The sequence below is a fragment of the Gorilla gorilla genome, chromosome 16 (assembly GCF_029281585.2).
Source record: "Gorilla gorilla gorilla isolate KB3781 chromosome 16, NHGRI_mGorGor1-v2.1_pri, whole genome shotgun sequence".
Taxonomy (NCBI): Eukaryota; Metazoa; Chordata; class Mammalia; order Primates; family Hominidae; genus Gorilla; species Gorilla gorilla.
In genome coordinates, this window is record NC_073240.2 from 74,458,845 (window position 1) to 74,475,344 (window position 16,500).

The 16,500-nt window shown below is 38.8% G+C and overlaps 1 protein-coding gene across 3 annotated transcripts in view; it reads right to left on the reverse strand.

The window, feature by feature from the left end:
- Window positions 1-16,109, reverse strand: part of NPTN (neuroplastin) — a 73,430-nt gene extending 57,321 nt beyond the window's left edge. Inside the window, exon 1 of one of the 3 annotated variants that reach the window (XR_008672079.2) lies at window positions 15,756-16,050. Coding sequence is in view for 2 of the 3 variants with exons in the window: in XM_031002232.3 (XP_030858092.1) it covers window positions 15,756-15,846 (91 nt within the window). In the remaining variant the exon portion in view is untranslated. Of the gene's footprint in view, window positions 1-15,755 lie in introns of all 3 variants that reach the window. The other 2 variants (XM_031002232.3, XM_031002229.3) reach the window with 2 other exon arrangements.
- Window positions 16,110-16,500: the final 391 nt, after the last annotated feature.

The following is a 16,500-nucleotide window of genomic DNA, read 5'->3' on the forward strand; positions in this document are numbered from 1 at the left end:
CTTTCAAAAAGCTGAATGAAATAATTCAGTATCAAAATGTTGGCTAATCACTATCCAATGCAGGAGGATTCATCCTTCCTAACTAACCACTGGTATTCCCTCCTGTGGTTAGTTACAGCTATTCTTTGGAAATTTGACCTGATGAAAACTTCACTAAATTCTAGGCACAGATGGCTGACAAGCTTATGTATCTGGTTACCTCAGGCTCACCTACTACTGGGCCTGTCAAGTTTTTCCAGTGGTATATTTTGAGAGTTCAAGACTTGACACAATTCTTTAGTTCTTTCTGTGACAAACAGATAGTGTTGCAGAATGGTAAAGTGACACTCTACTAAGACACTACTAAAAACACATTCCACTCAAACTCCCATTCGGCTTTACAAAGCTGCTGAAATATACACACCTGTTACTAAAATACAAATGCCAGGAAAGCTCATTCTTCTGATAACTTCTGAGCAATTTTCACTATAACCTAATGTTCCTACAGCAAGAACTACTACTTTATATACTCTACTGGTGTTTTTTTCTCCCTTTAATGCATATCAAAATCTGCCCTTTCATCCTCCAGCTGTAAAGTCTGACTACCCCTAGCACCACTCCACATCATAATTGAATTTTAATGTCTACTGGCCACTGAGTAGCAAATTCTATGTTCCATGGGCAGACGTTTCAGAACGTTTCACGTGTGCTACTCCACAGTAAGTGGTAGCTCTGCAGGGAAGCAAGTACCACATAGCTCACAATCAATATTCATTACTAGCCGCCTGCCTGGAATTCTTTCTGCCTCGACGTCCTCACTTTCATCAGGAATTAATTTCCTTTGTGACTAGGCCTTGAAGACCAGCTGAGCTGTTTCTGAGAAACATAGGCATTATGACCCTTTGGGGATTAAAAGAGTTAAAAAAAAATATGTTAGAAAGATCTCTACCATACAAAGAAAGTCATTAAACAGCTATTAGGAAATGCAAAAATACCCACTCACAATATGGAAACACTCCTGCTCAATAAACACCAGTCATCTAAACTTTTATATTACACTTAGAATATGGAACCACTACCTCTCTGTCTAAAAAGGATTAAAATAGAATTTAAAAATTTTAAGTGGCAAATGTTTATCTAGAAACAACTGAAGATACCAGAAGAAACAGGATCAAGAAAGTATGTGTAAGAAGAGAATAAAATTAAGATAGGAAAAATAAAATAACTTTATAAGAAATTACAGGCTGGGTGCAGTGGCTCAAGCCTGTAATCCCAACACTTTGGAGACCAGCCTGAGCAACAGTGAGACTCTGTCTCTATGAAATATTTTTAAAAATTAGCTGGGCATGGTGGCACCCACCTGTGGTCCCACTACTCGGGAGGCTGGGGTAGAAGGATCACTTGAGCCCAGACAATGGAGGCTGCAGTGGGCTGTGGTCTCACCACTGACTCCAGCCTGGATGAAAGAGCAAGATCCTGTCTCAAACAAAACAAAACAAAAACACCTCCCTGGGCAACAGAGTGAGACACCATCTCTACAAAAAAGTTTTTTAAAAAATTAGCCGGGTGTGGTGGTGCACGCCTGTAATCCCAGCTGCTCAGGACACTGAGACAGGACGATTGCTTGAGCCTGGGAAGTCGAGGCTGCAGTGAGCTATGATCATACCACCGCACTCCAGCCTGGACAAACACAGCAGCAAGACCCTGTCTCAAAAAAAAAAAAAAAAAAAAAAAATAGTAACAATAAATTAACTTAAATTAAAAAATTTAAACTAAGGCATAGAGGTCTTTAAAAGGATTCCAAATCATATTGTAGAGGAAAACAAAGAGGAACAACAGAATTATGGTGATGGGAATAAAGCTTCTATTGCTTTAACTATTTAGATCATTGTCTTAATTACTAATGTTTAAAAAGAAAACTTTCTGCTGCTAAAAGCTGAAAACAAGATGTACAACAAGCTATGTACGTCTCTACAAAATTTTACAAGAACCAAGAAAATGTAAAACTTTCAAAACAGTCACTGGAAAACTGGAAGAAAATAATATATCATAGTTTCCTAGTAAAACTCATGCTGCTAAATTTCTAAGTCAAGCAACAACTACCAAAACATGTCACTTCTATGGAACAACTTAATTTTGATGGTGCAATACATTACTGTAGTATTAGCAAAATTACCTGCTGCAAGACGGCTTCAAAAATAAAGACCACTGCTACCTGGATACATTAATGTTAAAAGCTAACCTGAAAGACCAAGGAGGGTGATCTACTGAAATAGTTTGGAATAAGCATATTTAGCATTATAAGCATCAGGCTTCACATACCCTAAATGGTAAATAAGTTGTGTGTTAACCAAAAAAGTTCATTGTAATTACTTTCTAGCTTGTTAAAAATAAGAAGGGACTAATATCCTCTATATTAAAGATTTCAAATTTTATAATCATTTTACTATAGAACACATAGCTAGCTTTAAAACAACAGATTAAAAAGTAACCAAGATAACTGAATGGGTATTAGGGCAAAGAGAAAAGTTCACTAAGCACATGTATCTTGTGTCATGTACTGTACTGGGCATTGTATATATGCAGTCTCATTCTAACCACCATCCTGTGAGGTATGCGTTATGTCTAATAAGCGGCTGAGAAAACAGAGGCTAAGAGAGATTAAGAGATTTGCCAAAAATCAGGGTTTCAACCTAATCTCTCAGGCTCCAAAATTCATAATATAATCCTTTGGTGAAAGGGACACAACTTAGAGGCCCACTGATAATTTTATTTCATCAGCACAGTGTTTTTAAATCCAACTTTCAGTGTTTTCAAAGCATGTATTCTCTAGTTTAGCAAATGGTACTTGTTTAGCTCTTGTGGTAAATGAGTTTGCAAACCCTGCTTTAATGCATGTCAACAAAAAGAGTAAAGGCAAGTCAACAGCTGTTCTCCTTGCCTTTCCATTCCTAGAAGGCATGTGGCTTTGACTACTGATAGTCCTAGGGACTAAGTACTATAATCCTACATCAGAGGACACTTACAAGTACAGGAACAAAATGAAGATATTCTCAATGGGGGTTGCCCTGCCTTTTATAGGGCATTTTGGAAATTTCTCTATTTTTGGTTGACGCAATGACTGAGGTGAAACTACTAGTCTTTAGTGGGCAGGCACCAAGGATTTGCAACATCCCACAAAGTAAGGAAAAGTCTTGCACAGTAAAGAATTGTCCCGCTTCCTATACCACTTTCAAATGACATTCAAGATGAGAAACTTGTTCTGAGCCCAGAACCCAACTCTGTTTTAAATATAACACAAAGTATTCTTGCATGATTTTAATCATCACTTAATTTTCCAGGAATGTAATTACTGTGTAAAGTGAGAATAGACTGTTCTTTCGTTCATTTGGAACTCTACCAAGAGCTGTTCACCTTTTCAGAAAATCACATTATCAACCGCAACACTGTCTATAGTATTCAATTCACCATTACAGCACAACTGTATCGGTCTGAATTTGTAGCTTGGTTTTTCTAATATAAACAATGGGCTACTTCAATGTCTTTCTGTGCAGCCATCTCTTAGCACTTACAGACTGATCTAAACATTGTATTATTAGAGTTACTTACCCTTATTTTCTCCTTTATATTACATTTAGGACATCAGATTGTTTTTTCTTCAATAACATGTAGGTAGGTCAAAACATCTATGAATTTTATTTCAGGATAGTAAAAGGGAGTTACAAAAATTTGCTATAAAAAGGAAACACAGATAGACATCTGATTTCACTTTCAGTCACCTATCTCGGGGAGGAGAGAATGGGGATGAAAAATAACAAGGGTCCCTGTGACTAAATTTAACTTGAAGTGAGAGCAGTGAGCACACTACAAAGATTACGGAAATTCAATATTAACCTTCCCTAGCAGAGAGGAATAATTAATTCAATGAAAAGACTGGCCTATTAACAACCATCTAAAACGCACATTTTAATGATATGGTCATCATTTGTCAAAAGAGCCAACCTTGAAATAATCTGGCCTTTCTCATTAGTACTTTATTTTTCCTCTTAACTTTCTTATGAACTACCAGAGTTGCAGTTAACCTATTAAGGGTAAACACTATAAATACCATGCCCTATAACTCAAAGCTAAACAAGCATGCCATTTAAAAATATAGCAGTTTATTAAGCACTTTAGCATACATTATAATTTAATCCCATAAAACTCTATGGGTTAAGTATTACACTAATTTTTAAAACAGAAACCAAAGTACTAAAATGCAAACAGTATTACAGGGCTACTGCCAAATCCAGTGTTCTTTCTACTTAACTTCATTGCCCGACAAGATGACCTTTTCAGTATAGTTCTTATTCACATTTTATATTTACAATGGTAATTTCCTACTTTCATAAAAACAAGTTACTTTTAGTACTTTTTTAAATTACCTTAAATATATTTCAAATAAATATGGGTAAGTATAACTAGGGTTATGTTTCATGTTCCTTAATATCATTCTCCCTGGAACCTATTCCACTGTTCAATTCCTCTTATTCTTATAGGCACCACTCCTTGCCTCAGCCCATGACAAAAGGACAAAAGGGAGAGCTCTTACAATGAATTACTGATAAACAGGGACAAACCACTACTAAAAACTCATCAAACCATGATTTTCTTAGTACTGAAATTTAGGTATAAAGTAATCACATCCCATAGGAGACTGAGGCAGGAGAATCACTCGAACCCGGGAGGTGGAGGTTGCAGTGAGCTGAGATCGCGCCACTACACTCCAGCCTGGGTGACAGAGTGAGACTCCATCTCTGAAACCAAACAAAAAAAACCAAACAAAAAAACAAAGTAATCACATCCCTAGTCTGTCTGCATTGTTAACATCCACTTTCTGACTCTCTAAATCAGGTGGTTACAATTCAGCAAGTGAAAATTATTTTGAACCCATTAGAAAGAAAAAGGTGTGGTCAATCACATCTTCATTTATACCTTTTTCTTCTTCCAAACCAAGAATACAAATATATTCCAAGCCCCCAGGCACAAATATGGAAAAGGGCAATCCTTAAACGAGAAGTCCCAGAAACATCCTTATCATATACCCTTTAGGCAATAATGCCCTAAATTTTTAAATATTTTAGGTAAGAAGAGGAAGGTTAAAAAAAAAAAAAAAAAAAAGCCTGACGCCCTCAGCCCACCTTCTTCTCGAAAACAGCTTTAATTTCAGAGAATAAATGAAAAAAATTACTGTCAGATATAAGGTAGCTGAACTGAAGAAAACACATATAGAAATGTGAGGTTATCAAAATAAAACAATGCTACTCTAACCTATATTTTCTCATACAAAATTTGCAATGCAACATGATTTTGTCCATATTAAATCTACTTTAGGAAGGTTTCTTTTAATACACAAAAACCTCACCAAATTACAAGGCTGTCTTTTAAGTTCTAACTGGAAGGCCAAAATAGCAAAGATACATTCTACCAGGGTTGCCATATTATGTAAATAAAAATTCTTCATTTTTGATCTGAAATTCAAATATAACTGGGCATCCTATATTTTATCTGACAACCCTACACTCTTCAACCTAAAGTGAGCTCCCACCTCTACCAAGGTATTACAGCACCAGCTCCCACTTCTAAAGACAGGCTGTGGCTTCTATCACAGCAGGATTTTAACTAATGAAGTCTTAGGAGTTAGGATGAAAGTGTCCTTTTCCAGGTTTTTAATACCATACATTTACCATACAAAAGAAAAAGCTTAATTTCTAATGGCCAAAGGTTATACTTTTACTAGGTTTCATATAAAGTCTAACGGGCTCTTTATTATCTAGGCTTCTTTGTATTAAACACGTATTGGAAGGATTTCATAGTTTAGCTTTTTGATAACAAAAAGAAGTTGCTTCTGAAGGTTATAGTAAGCAAAATTCTGTTCTAATATCACAGGCAAGTCCTAAAAGCTACCTTAATGGATTCCAAAGTTAATCTACCATTTTACTTGGATTCATAATCATAGAAGTTTAGAGCTAGAAACACTAATTTCTGATCTTTAAAAACTTCTGGCTGGCAGGGGGGCTGTGGCTCATGCCTGTAATCCCAGCACTTTGGGAGGCAGAGGCAGGAGGATCACTTTAGTCCAGGAGTTTGAGACCAGCCTGGGCAACATAGGGAGACCTCATCTCCATAAAAAATTTAAAAATTAGCCAGGCATGGAGGTACGCGCCTGTGGTCCCAGCTACTTGGAAAGCTGAGGCAGGAGGATCACCTGAGCCTGGAAGGTTGATGCTGCAGTGAGCAATGATCACGCCACTGCATTCCAGCCTAGGCAACAGAGTGAGACCCTGTTTCAAAACAAAACAAACAACAGAAAAACACACTAACTTTTGAAAAGTCCATTTCATTTCATATTCATTTCCATATTTTTCTCTCATTGAGCTTCTAAACAAGCACAGTACTATGTAAGAAAGAGATCATTTCTGTTTTTGAGTACCCTCTCAACCAGCTCTTTGTCCTACTTATAATGGTTCTGACGATGAGTGCAAATAACTCTATTCTTCCGCTAGTTTCATTAAAATCATCTTAATACTAAACCTATGCTTTCTTCCCTGTGCTCTAGGCCATTGCTCTTCGATACAGCCCATCCATCTTTGGAGACTGCCTAATTCCCTTACTTCATTTACACTGCTACCTTGAAAGTATTAATAGATAATCACATCCCCCTAGTGCTCCCTTTTCCTAAGTTTAGCTCCTTCAGGCTTTTCTCCTAAATCTTAAGCTACCATCAACATAGATTCTATGTCTCTTCCAAAATGTGGTTAGAAAGTATTCTTATTTGGAGTTCAATCCTAGTAGAAAACAGTAATGCTGTTAGGTTAGCACCATACTGTTGATATGTGATCACTATGTTATTTGTGTAAGGGTAATTCAATGACAGTTCACTGCAAGCTATTTGAAACCTCTTTATACTTGCTTTTTTTCCAGGTAGCAGTTTCCTGGTTTGCATTAAGGCCATTTATTTCATCTCCCTTGATGCATGATTTGAGATTCAGCATTAATGAATATAATTTCAATGCTGGAGCTCCTTGTGCTATTTTTTTCCAGTTGTTCGGCAATGATTCCCAAACCTGCTAAACTCGTATAATCAAAAAAATCCCAAGTTAAATTTAACACATTCCTTCAATCTATGAATTTATTAGTTTTTCACAGATAGTTGCCAACAAAGGAGGACATCTTGTTGCCTTTTTTTCCTCCAGGAAGCAGTGTCTAAAAACTAGGAAATAATCCCACTACTCTAGGATCTTAAACATGAACGGCAGATGATTCTTTAGTGATGGTTCTGCTTACCCTCTCTCTCTCTTCCCTTGGCCAGTATTCAAGTCAATCTGTACTCAACAGAAATGTGCCTCAGACTACAGCAACCAAGTAAAGCATTTGGCTTAGAAAAAACATTAGTACTCCCAGCCCTGCACTAAACTCAAAGGCTCAGGAATAAGGAACACAAGGTCTAATTTAAAAGGAAGGTCAACTGAATATACTGGAAAAGTTATGTCTTGATTATGATATTCAAATTACTGTGGCTTCCCCTTTTTCTAAAGTTCTAAAAGGAAAAAAAATCGCTATATATAATGGCTAATGTATAAATCCAAAATGTTTTATTTTCTTTACTCATAATGACTAATAACAGTATATGCTGATATTACTGATAAATGTCTAGTGAAAATCCTTGTGTTAACAAAAATCATAATTATTCCAGACTAATATGGCATGTAAAAAATAAACAAAAGCCCCAAACTACTCCATACCTGAAAATGCTGTTTTTCAAACTGAGTTTCATGGCCCATGAATTGTGAATTCAATTTAGAAGGTCACTATGGTTCTCTTAACTACCTCACACAGATTAATAATAGGTAATGTTTCACAAGATGCTACATATTTGTGTAATTTTGTTACAAATTTCTATTAGTCAAAAACTACTTCTCTATCTGGGTCACTGACAAAAAAGTTTGAAAGCCTTTTTCTAAAGAGCTTTTTTTTTGAGACGGAGTCTGGCCCTGTCACCCAGGCTGGAGTGCAGTGGCATGTTCTCGGCTCCCGGGTTCACGCCATTCTCCTGCCTCAGCCCCGAGTAGCTGGGACTACAGGCACCGGCGACCACCCCTGGCTGATTTTTTGTATTTTTAGTAGAGACGGGGTTTCACCGTGTTAGCCAGGATGGTCTCGATCTCCTGACCTCGTGATCCGCCCACCGCAGCCTCCCAAAGTGCTGGGATTACAGGCGTGAGCCACCGCGTCTGGCCAAGAGCTTTATTTTTCAAGTAATTTCAACATGATTACATGTGAACCAAATATCATCTTTTACTCATATAAACTAACCCCTACTGACTACATTTCAGGTCCTAGAAAATTCTAGTTTGCAATGTAATTTTTAGGTTATTTTTAAATTAATAAGTAGCAAGGGTGTAGCTGAAACTAGATGATGAATACACAGGGGTTTATTACATTACTTAATCTATTTTTGTACATGTTTGAAATTCTAAAGATCTAAAAGAAAAAAAAGAAAAGAAATGGACCTAACAGATAACAAAGTAGTACCATGAATGTTTACAACTTGAGACCTTTAAACACAATGTTTCTAAGGAATAACAATCAAGGAACTTGCTAGGATTTAATTCAGTTAACACTTGGGGTTGCCATCTTCGACTATAATGGACGGATTTCCAGGTCTTAAAAAATGCATAAGGGACTGCAGAAACTCATATATAGAAAACAAACTTTCTCAAAAGATAACATAAAAATACAAACAGTTAAGTGTGTTTCATTGTCTCTTTATTAGTCAACCACTTTCAGCCAACAGAAAGATCATAAAATACCTACCTACCTGGCAGGAATATTCACTTCTTTATTCACACTGGCAATTTTCCCAGCAAGTTTAATATAAGATCTCTGCATAACAGACACGGTTCTGCCTCCCTTGAAACAAGAACTGCAAGGGTTGTCTGAAGCAGATTTAGAGGCAGTTAGATTTCAAAACAGTGCATGCCTCAAAGTTAATTTTCATTATATTCAAAAGTAAGTTTCTAAAAACTTTTAAACAGAAAGTGTTATCATCTCTGAGCCTTTAACCTATTGGAGACAGTATCTAAGCTATAAGGGCAAGATATTTAGTAATTTTTAGAACTGAAAGGAAATTTAGACATCATCTAGTCCAATGGTTTCCAAATACTACCATCAGGAAGAAAAGAATCTCACAAAGGCATAACAATTTATATATGCAAAACAAACTCTTACTTGTGTGTTTTCCTGTATCTTCCTGCACATGAAATACTATGCCTTATTAGTATTCTATCAGGAAAGGATGTGACATTTCGTTATGCATTTTATATTTAATCACATTTAGTATGTGAGTATCCATTTAGATATGATTAAAACTATTGGTACGATTTGGGACTTAATGTTTTCTAATTATAGAAACTTACATAATATATCCAACCCTAATACTTTCAGAGTGATTTCATACCATCTCATTTATATTTCACTGTCTAGTAAATTTGAAGTAATACCTGGGTGACCGATGATTTTTAATAAGGCAAGAGAAGGATATCCAAATTGGCATATTTCAGCCGGGCACGGTGGCTCACACCTGTAATCACAGCACTTTGGGAGGCCGAGGTGGGCAGATCACCTAAGGTCAGGAGTTCGAGATCAGCCTGGCCAACATGGCGAAACTCCATTTCTACTAAAAATCCAAAAATTAGCTGAGTATGGTGGCTGGCGCCTGTAATCCCAGCTACTCAGGAAGCTGAGGCAGGGAGAATTGCTTGAACCCAGAAGGTGGAGGTTGCAGTGAGCTGAGATCATGCCACTGCACTCCAGCCTGGGCAACAGAGCAAGACTCCATCTTAAAAAAAAAAATTGACATATTTCTGGAAAATACCATAAAGTACATCATAAAGCTCCAGTAGTTAAGATTATTTGGTAGGAAGGCTAGTCTTAAAACATTCCACAATTGTTTCAGAAATGCAAGAGAATACCATTTAGTGCTTTTTAGTACAAGAAACTCAATACAAAATGTTTCCCTCGAGCTGACCACATTCTATTTTAATGAACGGATAACACTCAGTTTATTTATTTGAAAAACAAGAAACACAACAAAAAAACAGCAGGTATCTGAGGAATATTAAATGTCTCCCCTAACTTACTGTGTGCAAGTAAATTTACATACGTAGGAAATTCTTTAAATATTTAGAAAACCCCATTTCTATACAGATAGCCAAAAGTTCTGAGCAATCAGGTCAAAATAATCTCAAATTAATAAGAGTTGATTGATAAATGTTTGCCTTTGTACATACACAAAAGCAAACAAAAGTTAGGCCTACTTTCAGTTTCAGACAATATAATAAATTGAAATTAAATACAAATTTTGACTCTCCTTCCTAAACTGAATAGATCCTTAAAAAGCAGATACATTTTACTTGTGTATTCACTCTTTTAAATTTAGACATCAATATCACTAGAATAATGTTTTTACACAAGATCACTTTTAAATTCAGTAAGAAGTTTTGTTATGTATATAAGCCTAAAATATGTAACCATTTATAACCAATTAATTTTACTGGAGGGGTTTCCTGTCTTCCCGAAGTTAATCCTTACCAACTAAAATTAGGAATTTTGAAAAAAAAATCCATAAAAAATTCACAAACAAGCTTACAAATGCATTATCTAAGGTGCTTAAAATTAAACTCCATATTATGAACAACATTTTAAAAATTTGTATAAAATGATAATGTTTTGTTTAAAGAGGCATACTGAAAGCTAAGCCAATTGTTCACAGGAGGTGATTCTCCAACATTATTTTAACTTTGATGTGTGAATTTACTTTAGAGGTCCCTGGTCTATTTACTCTTTCTGACAGCTTATATTTTTCCGGATGCTCCTCAAACGAAGATTCATTCCTCATTCTTGCATCCTGCTTTTCTCCTTGTACTACTGCAGCCTTTCTTCTGTCTTTCCCTTTCTCTTACAACTTCATTCTCTAGTTCTGATCCTGTCCAGATTGTACTCTCACTGCAAACAATAAACTGAATAGAATACATCAGAACGATTTTCATAAAATTCACTTTTCCAAAACTACTCTGCATAATTTTATTCAAACTTTTGTTGAACATCTCTTGTATGGTATCCAACATGGTCACTCACTGTTTTTCAACATACTTCATTTTAATAGATATTAGCACTTTATCTCCTTCCCGAATCGTTGTAAAAAACCTTTACACAGACCCAGCAAGTTTCAGAGTTTACACACAAAACATCTTACTTTTAAAAAGTACCTCAGACTAATGAAAAACAATGTTCAAACTGACAGAGCACTTTTCTAATTACATTTGGTCATCTTTCAAGGCCCAATTAAATCTTTTTTTAATTTAAATAATTATTTTTATTTAAACTTTATTTTAAAGTTAAAATAAAGATAATATAATGTTGCTTTTTATTAAATGTCTAAAGGCATATTCCACAAAAGAAACTGTTTCACATCAAATCTGTATTAATGAGAAAAAACAATGGGATTCCCTTAAAACAGTCTAATTTCTCATAAGGATCTGTATTAATCAAGCGAAGTCAGACCTGTAATGAATTCCAACCTCACATCTAAGGGGTTTTATTTCCTTTTGTGGTTTTAAATCTTGGTATATTCACAAGTTAAGCTCTACTGCGTCTGGCAACACAAAAACCCATCTGTATCTCTTTCTAATTTGGATCCAGTAACCTTGTAAAACAAACCCAGGGAATGGGTCCTGATGTAGTAACATGGCCTATCCTCCCAGACCGAACCAATTTCTCATGCCTGGGTGCTGCATTATATCAGTAGTGACATTTTAGCCAGTAGCCTGAAAGACTGAAAGCCTGTGATCTCCTTAGGAAGGGCTTTATGTCAAGGCAAACTATTTCTTCTGGTCAAATCTTATTTGGATTATTTCAAAATTTTTTGCTTGACATTTGGCATGTCATTTGTGCCACAGCTGCCATAGATAAGATGTGTCTTCTGTTGCTCATTTCAGTTCAAAGAGGAAACACACAATCAATTAGCAAATACACCTCTAAAAATGTACTCAGTGAGAGAAAATTGCTAAACCACTGAAGCAAACAGCCCTTGACAGAAAAGAAAAAGATCCATGAATCATCTAATGCAAATACTGGCATTATTACAAAGCACAATGTTCACAACTATCTAGTATCACCCAAACGAAATGGTTTCTAAAATTTGGGTCGTTAAAAATAAGATTCATTAGATTCCTTATTTTCCTCCATTGAACAGTGTTAATTATGTGATGTCATATTTTCCATATGAATATATTACGTTTTTACACACCACTCCACATTCATTAATTCAGCTAACATCTATAACACTCCCACTGTGTGCCGGGTACCACACTCTATTTCTCTTATTCACAACAATAATACTCTATGAGAAAGTGATACCTGGCCCGCTTGAAAGATTTGGTTCACTGAAAAAAAAGAAAAACAAAAAGCCATAAAGTCTCTCCCAGAAACTCAAATAAAAATATTAACTTCCTCACCAGAATTGGCAATTGCAGACACAGTGCAGCTGGTCACTTTTCTGAGAAAGTTACATAAGCAAAAGCACAAATCTCTATGTGGGGCCTTCAAATGGCCTATTTACCATGACAGCAGCATTAACAATCAAGTTTTCAATATACACATGAAGAAAAATAAATAAAAAATAATGCTCCTCTTTAAAGGATAGTAGTAATAGCTAACATGTACTGAGACTCAGGCTGAAATCTAAGCGGTCATTATCTCATTTAATCCTCACATCATCCCTAGGGAATGGACATGATTGTAATCTCCATTTTACAGATGATGAACTGATGAAACCGAAGTTTGCATTACTCAAGATCACTCAGCTACTGACAGCTGGAACTCAAACCTGAGTCTGTCACCGTCCAAAGCCTGCACTCTTGATCATCACATTATACTGCTTTGTTTACACTCACTCAATTGTAGTCTAATGCTTTTGAATGTCTTATAAGGTTACTTTTTAGAACAAGTTCCTCTTTAAACTACCATTTTGATGATACATATAGAAGTCAACAAATAAGGATTTTACTTGGAATTGGTCTTACAAGTTTAAATACTTGGATGAGAAACAAAATCCATCTGAATGAAAGCCCTGAATGCCCACAGCAATGGGTCAGAAACTCACTGGAGCTTCAAGAGACCTTGAGAGTCATACAGGCCAAATTCTTCATTTTAGGAATAATGAAACAAACGCCTTTTGAAAAACATCTATATTCAATCTAAACTACTACATTCCCAAATTCAGAGATACTTGTGAGTTTTTTTCTCCAGTCATTTAAATAGAAAATCTAACATTTCTAACATTTCAACATCATGCACAAGCAAGGTATCCCTTTTTGAAAGCACTGTAAGAAAATACAAACTCCATGACATGAAGTCAGATCACTGCAGGGCTATTTATTACCAGCTGAAAGCTTGAATATTATAATAAGACATGTTATAGAAAGCTATAAAATGGCATCCATAACTATAGGAACTCAAACTCAAAAATAGCCATTTCTTCCTTGAATTAAATTTACATTCATTTGGGTCAACCAGCAGCTCAGCTTCATTTCATCGGTCATGTCATGTGACTGAATTCAAGCTCATTTCAAGGGAAAGGCCGTTCTATGCTGTATTTAGAACACATATCACTGAGCAGACAGATGAGTCTTTATAGGCCTATCCAGAAACCTTGCTTTAGTTGCTAAGAAACTACAATTTTACCGTATTATAAATCATTGGAAAAAAGCTATGCCAGCAGAGATTAAACATGTTAAGATCAAGAATCTCTCACCTATTGTGCAAAATGAAACTATGCTATTACCATAAACTGAATAGCTAAAATTAGCATTAGGCTTCTTTAAGTCACGTTGACACAGTTGAAAAACTGATAAGACAAATAAGACTAACTCTACCCTGCCTTCCACAGTGGACTCATGCTTAGGGGAAAACAGGAAAAATACCCAATACACTTAGCATATTCAATGCTAGAGACAGAAAAAATGTTTCCTTCCTGACCCCTGCAGTGATATCCAAGGCCATGAAGCACACATAAAATTTGGTACTACGAACACATATTTAACTGATGGATATTGTCAATCCTTTATTCATTTTAGGAATAATGAAACAAACTCTAACATTCAGCATTTTAAACCCAGTTTCTCAAAAAACTCCACTGGCTCTATCACTGATTTTTTAAAATTTAAATTGCAGCCTCTCTAATAAGAGTAATCGTAAATTGTTCTAGCGTAACAATAAACAATGAAAGATTAGCAAAAATAATTTATAGTTCACTCTCCAGTACTGACTTCTCATAAATTCCTTCACAGAAAAAATATTCTTTAACCTCTTAATGGCTGTTTCCACAAGCGCAAAAACAGGTTCACAATCCTAGACTCACTTGTGAAAGATCAATTCAGCAGCTGAATGCTAACACATGCCTTCAATCAGAATCTGCTCTGTTTAGGTCCCTATGCCCATGATTCCCCACCATTTCTCCATCTTCTCAAAGGAGCTCCAATTCAAAACCCAGTAATTCTCTGGTTTCTACTGTACCACCTCCCAGGGGCCACTTTCATGTTCCACGGAAATAACGTCTCTTCTGTCTTGAAACTTTTAAATCTCAAAAATCCACTTCCCCATCTCCCTGTCGCCAGTCACTGCCCTCAATCCCACCACTGCAATTAGTTGCAGCTATGTGTCCCTGTTTTCCCAAAGGCCCGACCAATATCATACAGCATTTGCCACATCCCAACTCCTCCCTTCCCTAATTTATCCTCCACACTGCAAACCAACATTACACCCCCGACTTCCTGCATTTTACTCCCTTCCCTTATTTTTCGTCTTCCCCCACCCCCATCTCTATACCCAGGCCTCCTTACTTCTCTAATAAATATTCCCCCACCTCAGTTCCAACCCTTTCCCTCCATCCTCTGCTCATTTTCCTCTCCTTATTTAGAAACTCCTTTTTGCTCTCCCAACCACTACCCTAGAATGCCCAGCACTCCACCCTCTTTAGCAAACCCAGCCCTCTTCCCCCAGCTCATTTGGAGACACTGCTGCTTCTCTCTCCAGGTCCCCTACTGCAGTCAACCCACTCCCTCATCTTCCCACCCACCTTCCCTCTATCCCTAGATCCAAGGTTCCCTGATTCTTCACCCCCTCCTTTGGTCTCTAGTACTCAGCTCACCATTAGTGTTCCTCAGGACTCTCTTCCCCCCAATTTCCCCCTTATTTTTAAGGATGTCACCAGTCCTACGGGGCCTCAGTAGAATCCTGGACGACCCCAGCTCCCGGGGGGCCTGACCGACACCACCATCCCCGTCGCCCGGAACACAAACGCCGGTCTTGTGCCACCCTCCCTAAGAGCTGCGCCCCCTCCTCATCCGCCCCCGCTACTCCAGCTCCCCACGTCGGCTTCCTCCGTGTCCCCTCGCCGACCCGGCACGACGAGCCCCACGACGTGGAGCCTCCGAGTCGGCAACACCTCGGGCTCACCCCGGACGCCCCCGCCGCTCGGACAGGAGCCTCCGGTCCTCACACCCGCGCCTCCTCAAACCCGCAGCCGGTACCTCCTCCTCTCGGACCCGCAGCCCCTCAGACGCCCACTCGGCCCCCTTCCCCGAGCTCCAGCGTCTCCTCAGGCCAGAGCCGGGCCCCCTCCGGCCCCGGCGCCCCTCAACCCCCGCCCGGCCCGCCCCCGGCGCCCCGCTTACCGTTCTGAGCGGCGCCTGGCCCTGGGAGGAGGGAGCCAGAGACCAGCAACAGCGAGAGGGCCAGGGCGCTGGGCAGCGACGAGCCCGACATCCTCCCTAGCAGAAGACCCAACAGCGAATGGGCCGGGGCCAGAGCCGGGGCCGGGGAAGGGAGGGGAGGGAGGGAGGGGGCGGGCGAGTGCGCGAGGGAGTGAGCGAGGGAGGCAGCTGCGGCTCGGCTCCGTCCTTCCCCGTCCTCCTCCTGCCGCCGCAGCGCCCAGGCCTCGCGAGACCTTCGCTCCGGGTCGTGGGCGGCTGAGGAGCGACCGCCGCAAGGATCGCGAGAAGAGGCGGCTCCGACGGAGACTCCCGCCCCGCGGACTCGGTGGCCCCGCCCCTGCAGAGGCTGATTGGCCTAGCGCGAGGTAGGTCACGTGCCGAGGGCGCCTCTGGCCATGTGACGGGGCGAGGCGGGACTCCGCTAGCTCTCTGGGCAGTGGGGAGCTGGGAAGTCCTCCTTCAGTTTACTCCTCTGTGGCCCGGGAGCACCCATAAATAAGAGGAAGCTTTGGAACACAGTACATTTCCTCCACCCATCCTGCCTTTCATTTGTTAGCGCTCTTGGCTACAGAGTTTCATACACCGTGCCTCCTTTCCTCCTTCCTCTCTTTGTCCCCTGTCCTGCTGTTTCTTCCTTCTGGACTTTGAACATAGACCTCTACTGGTAACTGGCTCCAACCTCCTCTCATCTGCTGTTTTTTCCTTC